This window comes from Eretmochelys imbricata, chromosome 6, assembly GCF_965152235.1.
Source record: "Eretmochelys imbricata isolate rEreImb1 chromosome 6, rEreImb1.hap1, whole genome shotgun sequence".
NCBI classification, from domain to species: Eukaryota; Metazoa; Chordata; order Testudines; family Cheloniidae; genus Eretmochelys; species Eretmochelys imbricata.
Genome location: NC_135577.1, coordinates 101,155,802 through 101,165,551, shown reverse-complemented (window position 1 = coordinate 101,165,551; position 9,750 = coordinate 101,155,802). Strand labels below are relative to the sequence as shown.

The following is a 9,750-nucleotide window of genomic DNA, read 5'->3' as shown; positions in this document are numbered from 1 at the left end:
GATTGGTATATAATGGCAGAGCTACAGTGTATGAAAAAGCTTATGCAGCACTGGTCTACCCTATTTCTGGCTCTACACTGAATGATTGGTTGGGGAAGAGGCAACATGGCTTTTGTAAAGGGAAATCATGATTCACCAATCTATTAGAATTCTTTGAAGAGGGCAACAAACGTGTGGACAAGGGTGATCGTGTGGATATAATGTAATTGGACTTTCAGAAAACCTTTGACAAGGCCCCTCACCAAAGGCTCTTAAGCAAAGTAAGCAGTCATGGGATAAGAGGGAAAGCCCTCTCATGGATCAGAAACTGGTTAAAAGACAGGAGACAAACGGTAGGAATAAATGGTTAGTTTTCACAATGGAGAGAAGTAAATACTAGGGATTTGTACTGGGACCAGCACTGTTCAACATATTCATAAATGATTTGGAACAATGGGTAAACAGTGAGGTGGCAAAATTTGCAGATGATACAAAATTACTCAAGATAGTAAAGTCCAAAGCAGACTGCAAAGAGTTACAAAAGGATCTGGTAAGACTGGGTGACTGGGCAACAAAATTGCAGATGAAATTCAATGTTGATAAATGCAACGTAATGCACATTGGAAAACATAATCCTAGCTATACATACAAAATGATGGAATCTAAATTAGCTGTTACCACTCAAGAAAGAGATCTTGGAGTCTTTGTGGATAGTTCTCTGAAAACATCCACTCAATGTGCAGCGACAGTCAAATAAGCTAACAAAATGTTAGGAACCATTAGAAAATGGATAGATAATAAGACAGAAAATATAATAATGCCACTATATAAATTACTTGACATGCCCACATTTTGAATAGTTCATGCAGTTCTGGTTGCCCCATCTCAAAAAAAGATAGATTAGAACTGGAAAAGGTACAGAGCAAGGCAACAAAAATGATCAGGGGTATGCAACAGCTTCCATATGAGAAGAAATTAAAAAGACTGAGGCTTTTCAGCTTGGCAAAGATGTGACTAAGGGGGGGGGGTGTATGATAGCAGTCTATACAATCATGAATGGTGTGGAGAAAAAGTATTCTTTGCTCCTTCATGTAACACAAGAACCAGGGGTCACCCAATGAAATTAATAGGCAGCACATTTAAAACAAACAAAAGGAAATAGTTCTTCAAACAACGCACAATCAACCTGTGGAACTTGTACTATAACAGGGTTCAAAAAAGAATTAGATAACTTCATGGAGGATAGGTCCATCAATGACTATTGGCCAAGATGGTCAGGAATGCTACATCATGCTCTGAGTGTCCCTATCCTCTCACTGCCAGAAACTGGGAGTGGACAACAGGGGATGGATCACTCGATGACTGCCTGTTCTGTTTATTCCCTCTGGAGTACCTGGCATTGGCCACTGTCGGAGGACAGGATACTGGGCAAGATGGACCATTGATTTGACCCAGTATGGGCATTCCTATGTACTGTGCGTTGCTTTCACCACCATGAAATTTTCTCATTGTTTTTTTAAGGGTGGTAAAGATTCCTTTTAGACAATGAATAACTGCGGCTAAGTATCACAGAATAAGATTCCTTAGCTAAAGAGAAACACAGCAATTGTCACATACTTGGGGAACATTGGAAACAATCCAACAGCCAGTTTAGTGATCTGCTACTTGGATACACCATATTCTATGAGCTAAATAACCACCACCATATTCTTATCCAACTCTACAGATTGTAATACTTTGCCAGTCTCCTCTACCATATAACACTCATATTCTTTTTCTGTTTCCTTTCCCATCATTGCTGTCTAAGACGTGTATATCTATAAACAGAAGCTATTTCTTTTCTAATTTAGATACCACGTTATATCTAAACCTATCTTGTCTATGTTGCATTTAGATTGTTAGCTCCTTGAGGCAGAGGCCTTGCCTTCCTCTGTGTTTCCATAACACTGACCAGCGAATGGAATAATGGCATTCAATAAATAATAAATTGTTTGCCTATATATTTACAGTCACATTGTGCCCTTGTTTTACTCAGTTGAGAAAGGAAATAAGTGGAGTAAATTCTCCCCTCTTCCCCATCTTACTGCTCAGCAGAGTAAGACCTAACTGGCTGTTGGGCCTGGCTCTTGTGTCAAGCAAGATGTATGATTTCCAGATGGTCTGACCTATAAGCAAGTGGGTGGGGAGGGGATGAACAAGATAGGGAGTTGCAAGAGCTTCTCCCTGCCCCACTCACTGGCAAGAATAGCTGGCCAGGCACAAGGGGAGAAGCAAGCTGCATCCTTTCAAGGGCCACACTGACTTTGCCTCTTCTGAGGGCTGCACCTGAAGGACTGATCTAGCCTTAAATGATTTCTGATCATTTGCAACATCAGAATTGCTTCCATGATGGTGAATTCTGTGATGAGAGGCACTGAACAGAGGCATCAGTGAAAGAATCCAGATAGAGGCAGCCTACATAGAAGAACTATTTTCTTTACATCCAAGTATCTTAACATGCAGTAATGATCAGAAGAGGAAATTCAGAAAATAACACGTCAATGTAACGGAGGTGGGTATTGTCTTCCAAAATGCATCAATGGCAACTCATTGCTGTTTTTAAGAACGCAGAAGTCAAATCCTGCTTGCCTTACTCACATAAGCAGGACCACTGGGCCTGATTCTGATCTCACATTTGCGCAAATAAGGAGTGATCCCATTATAATCAATGGAGATGCCAGCTGTACAAAACTGAGTGAGATCAGAATCAGGCCCACCATCTTCAAACAGAGCTCCTACTTGTGTAAGCAAGATGAGCAGGATTTGGCCTTGAATCAGGACTCTTTAGCTGTGGAATCCTACAAACAGCTTACTATTCTTTACAATGTAACTGTTAAATACACAGAGTTGATGTGCAGTAGCTTAGAACCAACATGTTGGTTTTGTTTTTAAAGTGTTGAATTACAAAACCCTATATGAGGTGTCATCATAATATTTTTTAATGCAGTTTATATTTAAAGTATGTAAGTATTCCCCTGCAGTGTTATGAATCCAGACACAAGAGCAATTGGTGAGGCAGAAGAACCAGAACCAGAAAGGGATTCCTAACACAAATGGAACAGACCAGTCCACCTACATTGTTCCACATAAATGAAATGAAAAAAAGAAACTGCATAAATGGTGAAAAGTATATTGACTATTTAAAATGTATTTAAACTGTAATAATTTAAATGATATTATGGGTACCACAAGTAAGACTTTGTTTAACTCTATGAGCCTATATCCAATTCCCTTGACTTCAATAGACACTAGAACAGGTCCTATGTCACCAAATTCCGCTCATTTACTTCCACATACCCTCACTGGCTTTAATAGCATGGATGTAAAGGAAGCAGAATTTGGTCTAGAATTTTTACTGAGCAATATCCTTTTAATTTAAGCCCTTATTTCTACTGTTACCTAACGCAAAATGCCACCCTACATCCATTAACTTATCTAATTTCCTGTTTCCATGTTTTTCTGACCATTAATACAGTTCTCATTTAGGTCTTCAGTCAGTTCAAAATGAGCTCTCAGGTTCTTTCATTTTGCAAAATGGTGAGTTATAAATTTTCCATTTTCTCAATCAAAACCCTATCATTATCATCACCAAAGGCCAGAAAATAGGAGTATGATACTTACTCAAATGTTAAAAAAGGACACTGTCAAAAGTGTTTTCATTATTTCTTACATTTCTTGTGCTAATGGTTACTTGTAATAATGCCTTGGAATGTTGAAGTTGCAATCTGTTTCTGCAATGAAACCTGTTCATTGTGTAAACATTCTTATTAAATGTTCATGTTACATCAGTGCTCATTGACTGCAATCAGGATGGGGCACTGTACACACAGTATGAGAAACAGTCCCTGTTTGTTACTATAGGGTTGCTCATGAGATCTGTCTATCCATATTTTTTTTTTCTAAAGAAAATTTCATTGATTCAATTTTTAGAGGAAAAGTTAACTTAGCAAGTATTAAATGTACTTTGCAAACGCACATAAGAAAGCAAAAGTAAGTCTAATTTTGACTCTATCATTTTTGACAATGTCCTTCTAAGGGGAAGACTAAATTACATTCTCAGGGTCAACTTCAGTTACACCAGTGTAACAGCAGAATGATTCTACTGACATGCATCTGACGAAGTGGGTATTCACCAACGAAAGCTTATGCTCTATAAGGTGCCGCAGGACTCTTTGCCACTTCTATTGACTCTGATGAAATTACTCCAGATTTATACCACTGTATCTGACAGCAGAATCTGGCTTTACCGAAATAGCTGTTTCACAACAGGAATCTGTTCCGAGAAGTTATATTTAGAGAGAAATTATTTGATTTTCATTCACTGAAATTAGGAGAGCAAGAGTATAGATGGTGCAGAGAAACGCTTATAATGGTTCCTCTTTTGGTTTCTGAATGTAGCTTGTCTGAAAAGTATGGGACAAAAAACAAACAAAAACCCCAATACCATCTTTGAACTAAATATCAGTTCGATACAGAATTTCAGTCCGGTGTTGTGGAGGGTGATGTTTCCCAAGGCCATCCATTCCTTATTCCTGAAACTGACCTTAACGTAAATACAGGAAAGACAAGCCATAGAAAATTGGTGTTGGGGCTACATTATATTTAGTTTGAAATTTATCCTTCAGTGACCTGTTTAGGGAGCAAATGGAAGGGGAGAAAGGAAGATAGAGATCTGAGTAGTGCAAAGAACAACAGATGTTAACTGACAGACCCTCCCGCAAAAGTGAGAGACCTTCTAACAAAAGGTGTCCTGCTCATTTAGCCCCGCTTCTCTGATGACATTCATTCCCTAGTTATCTCTATACTTGTTGATGCATTTCCCATTGTTTTGATTTTTTTTTTACCTATCCACACTTGTCTCTGCCAGCCTGTTATTCATAATCGCTAGGGCTCCCACCCCGCCAGAGAATCCATTATGTTTAGAACTAGAGTTCAACTGCCTTGGGTAGCCATTGGCAGTTTCTGACAGCTGTTTCTGCATGATAGCCAGTGACACTTTGTTGGAGGCTAAGAAGTCTTTCATGGAGATCATCTCTCCAGACAGCCGGCGTCCATCTGTGTCGCTCTCATTGACCCCATCAGTCTCAATGGAGATGTTCCGCCGGCTCCGGACATTCCCTGGCATCACAACATTCCTCCGTGACCTAAAGAATTTTCTTTGGCATCTGGGGCAGCACCTGCAATCCAGCTTCTTTAATATCCAGTTTATGGACTGTTTGATAACAATCGAGATCACATTAAATAAGGAATAGATACAGCAAACCCCCATGAATATGAAGACAAAGTTGCCAAATCGGTAAAGGCCTTGGCTTTCATACTGGGCATTTTGGCTACTGACCAGGTCACCAAAACCAATAGTGCTGAAGGCCACAAAGCAAAAGTAAAGTGAGTCAATGTAACTCCACCCTTCAATCGGTGTGTACATTGCAGAGGCACAACAGGAAATGATGAGTGATGCTACACATAAAATGAGCATGACATAGTACACAGATGGCTTCCACCCTGCCAAGCTGTCCACCTCAGAGTTCCCTGAGCCCCGCCGGCTGTCATGAGGGAGGATCCCTTTTCTCCTCAGCTGTCTCTCATGGCAGGATTTCATGATGTAGGCTATGACCGTGATCAAGCGCTCCAGGAACAGGTTAAAGAATAAAATGGTCCCTGCACATCCTATAAGGCCATAAAATATCAGAAAAATTTTTCCTCCAACGGTGGCTGGGGTAGTCATGCCGAACCCTGCAAGAAAAAACAGAAGAGTTGAGCAAAAATAACCCCTTAGTTACAAAAAGAAAAGGAGTACTTGTGGCACCTTAGAGACTAACCAATTGGTTAGTCTCTAAGGTGCCACAAGTACTCCTTTTCTTTTTGCGAATACAGACTAACACGGCTGTTACTCTGAACCCTTAGTTACAGCATCAAGGGTTTTGCCACATGCAAGCCAAAACAACCGGCAGGAAATCACTATGGCTCCTATGTTGACCTATGTTGATTCATTACCAGATTTTCCCTTCTTTCCCACTTGCCCGGGCTCTGCTCCACAGTTCACATCTGTGCTGGAGCATTACAGGAGCGGCCCTGCTTTCCTGTCTTCTTCTGTGTTGCTTTCCAACTCAGATATGTTTTGCACCTTTGCAAATATTCCCACATGGATTTTTTTTCTTTCCAGTCTGAAAATCCCATTTTTGCTTGGGGCTAATATTTATTGAAAAGACAAAATTGCCCTAAATAGGATGTTTATAAAGAATCAAAATGAATAAATTTGTCTTAAATATGATGGGCATTAGAGGTAATATACATGTTGAATATGTTTGCTGTAGTCTGAACAGGGTCTAGAGAAGTTGAACAAGTGATTAATTAACTGTCCAATTAAGTTAAAGCAGTCTTGCTGAGAGAACAAAAAAATAGCACATTGAATAAGACACACATCTGCATTTGTTCTCCTCTGTCTGTAAGTGCAGAATATTAACTGCATGAAATAAAGGAACTAGAGAATTGGATATAAGGGAAATGTATTCAGTATTTCTAAGTGCATTGTTCTTGTGCCAGGAGAGACAAATAGAGGGTGGGGAGCTGGGAACATCCCTGTTTTTACATCTACAGCAGGCTGGAAGACATGGGGGTCAAATTTGTAGATACACAGCAGACCAAATTGCAAGTGGAGAGGAAGAGGAGGCCTGCACAGGATAAGTCCCATAGGGCACAGCAAAACCTGTGGCTGGCCCTAGGTAGTTAAGGCAGATTATTCTAAACTGTGTTGAGTTAGTGATGCGGCGTAACATCTGCTGGAGGCTTGATCCCATACCCATTCAAAATAACGTGAGTTTTGCCATTGACATAGCGGCTAGAGCCTGAGCCCAAACCCATAAAATTCATATCCCTTGTCATTTAAAATTCCTATCTGAGTGCACATTTCCATAGGTGCAAGCCGAACAGTAAAGGTTCTATAAAGACACCCAAACAGTCAAGACAGAAAACCCATTATGAATTGTAAATAATGGAAAACACAGGACATTAAATCAGAAAGCCAGTGAGCCCAGCTTCTGTTCCTTGTCCTTTTTTCTTTCCCAGTGTGGGCTCAATTTTGACGTTTTGGAGAAAGAAAATGCTTTTTTTCTTTCTACTTATAAATCTCAAAATGTATTAATCGAAACTAATGATAATTTCGTGTAGTGCTACATTGGAAAACCTAAAAGCACTGTACAGTACAGATATTAATCTAAATCTAACAATATTGTCTTCTGGGGGTTGTGGAAAAAATAAACGGTAGGCTTCTAGCCGCACTGCTAAATCAGTTTACAAAATGGCTTGTAGATCCATTCATGAAGAAATATCTTGGGCCAAACTGATTCCTGGTGTCACTTTATGGACTTCAGTGCATGATTCTAATTAAACATATTGTCATGCAAATAGCCTAGCTGGTCACTGCAAATACTGTATGATGGGAAATTGCTTCCTTTTTCTCTCGTTTTTCTCTAGTGTGATGTCAGGGGTAGTGTCGATCATTCAGTGACTAAAGAGCAAATCAATAGAACTTATGTCTAGGTAAAAGTACCCATGCTTGTATACTCTGCAAACACAGCAGCTCTTTGCCAAAAATCAATCTCTTTGCTCGGCCAGAAAAAGCTCTAAAACCAAAACTCCCTCTTCCAATTAAACAACACAACAGCATTGCTGCCTGTCGTCTGCTTTCATATACATTCTCCCTAAAACTTCAAAGGGTCTAGGTGGGGAACCTATTGTACCTGTGAATTAAATCAAAAAGACCATGTAGTGTCTAATCTCCCTTTGCTAAGCAAGCTAACTGAGAACCTAGCAACAGCAACCTCTGTCACCATCTGTCAGCTTCAGGTATCCTGGCTAGAACTGGTTGAAAAATGTTTTTTCCCTCCTGCAGCAGAAAATTTCTACTTTTAGGCAAAAAAAGATATATTTTTTTCAGCTGCCAACTGAAATACTGCTGCAGTGCCTCATGCTCCCAAGTCTCCTCTATGGGCTGGGCTCCCTGGTTGGACTACATCTCCCATGATACACCTCAGGCTCTCTTGTTGGCGAGGGAAGCAGTACATCTTAGGAGATGGAGTCCTACCAGGAAACCTGGTGCACAGAGCAGAATGGGAACATGAGGCACGCGAACTACAGCTCCTATAAGGCACTCTGGCAGCATTTCTGAATCAAAATATTTCAGTTTGTGGCATAAATATGTTGATTTTCAGATTAAACTTTTTCCGTTTTGGGGCAGTTTTTTGATGAAAAATGAAAATTCTGTGGAAAGCGCACACTTTTTCTGAAAAAAAAAAAAACCTGTTTCTTCAAAAACCTACTTTTCTATTGAAAAACAATTTTGACAGAATTTTTTTGACCAGCCCTAACACTGGATCCCTCTCAGCCAGGCTTCAGGCCATGATATGATATAGAAACACTTGTTGCTCTCATGGTTAACTTCCTTCTCTCCATAGACCAGTGAAAGGGATCCATATTCATCCTTCTGGACCTCTCTGTGGCATTAGATATCATAGATCATCCTCATACAGCATGGATGCTTCAAGCTTGGGACCAGCTCTGGCAACACTGGAGCAGTCCCACTTCAGAAAGACTTTTTGCATTTTCTCTTCCTGTCAGACACAATCTGGCCCTTTATATTTGTACCAAGAAAAACATACTTTTCAGAACTAGAGAAGGAAGTCATTGCTACAGTCATGATCATATAATGTATCAGAGCTACAGACTGGAGTTTACACATGTGTATCACCGAAGAATGGAATAATCTATTTGTTTGAAAGATTTATACTTTAATATGAAGGAAATTTAGAAACAGCAGTGACAACATTTTCTAAATATGTTCACAACCAGATAGTGGTGTCTCCTTTAGTTGTTGATTTCTTAGGCCATCGAGAGCACAGTCATAAAAATAGAGGGCTTTCAAGTATTCCTATTTCCTTGAACATGCAAGTCCCTGGATCTGATACAAAAAGAGTTTGAGGTCTTACTCCCTTAAAGATTCACTTCAGCCTTTAAGTAGCTGGCCATGCACATAGACCTTCCCATTATTTTTGCTGTCTTCTTCGGGGGTGTGAATACAGATTTGAACCTGCCAGTAATTATCCATTCTAAACATCACATTCACATTCCAAGCATCTAATCATTCACGCACTTTACCTACATGTTTTTTGGCAGGTGCAACTCAGGTACATACATCAGAAAATGTATCTCAAAATGTTGTTATTGGTCAATGTGGCACACAAATATGCATTCTCATTTTGTGAGTAGACTTCTGTCTACTTGCTTGAAAAATGTGGTCCTAGAAGTTACATGATTAGATATAATTACCATTCTCCTGTTCCTCACCTTGGAGTAGTTAATAGTGTGGACACAAAAGTGAACATTAGGGATCTCAGTTGGATTGAGATTAGGGACTTTGGTTGGAGCCTGAGTGAACTGGACTAGGATCTATTTCAGGTGGACAGGAGAAACCAAGCAGTCCAAATTTAGACTGAAAAGGGTGATTCAAGAGGAGAAGGGAAACAGCTACATGAATAACTAGCACAGCAGGCTAGAGTGGTAGTGAAAGAGCAAGAAGTGAAGCCTCAGACTGAGAAAGGAATGAAGACAATGAAACTGTATGAGGAAATAACAACAGTGGGCAATACATGAAAAGAATATATTTATGTGAGGCAGAAATAAAAGGAAGAGAATTGCAGAATAAAAAAAGCATTGCATGTAATAATGGATGAAGAT

General features: G+C 39.8%; 1 protein-coding gene across 1 annotated transcript in view; it reads right to left on the bottom strand.

Annotated features, from left to right (window-relative positions):
- Positions 1–4,858: 4,858 nt before the first annotated feature.
- The window catches only part of KCNK13 (potassium two pore domain channel subfamily K member 13), a 125,979-nt gene continuing 121,087 nt past the window's right edge, over positions 4,859–9,750 (bottom strand). The window contains exon 2 of the mRNA XM_077820400.1: positions 4,859–5,751. Within this exon, the coding sequence (XP_077676526.1) occupies positions 4,859–5,751 (893 nt within the window). The remainder of the gene's footprint in view (positions 5,752–9,750) is intronic.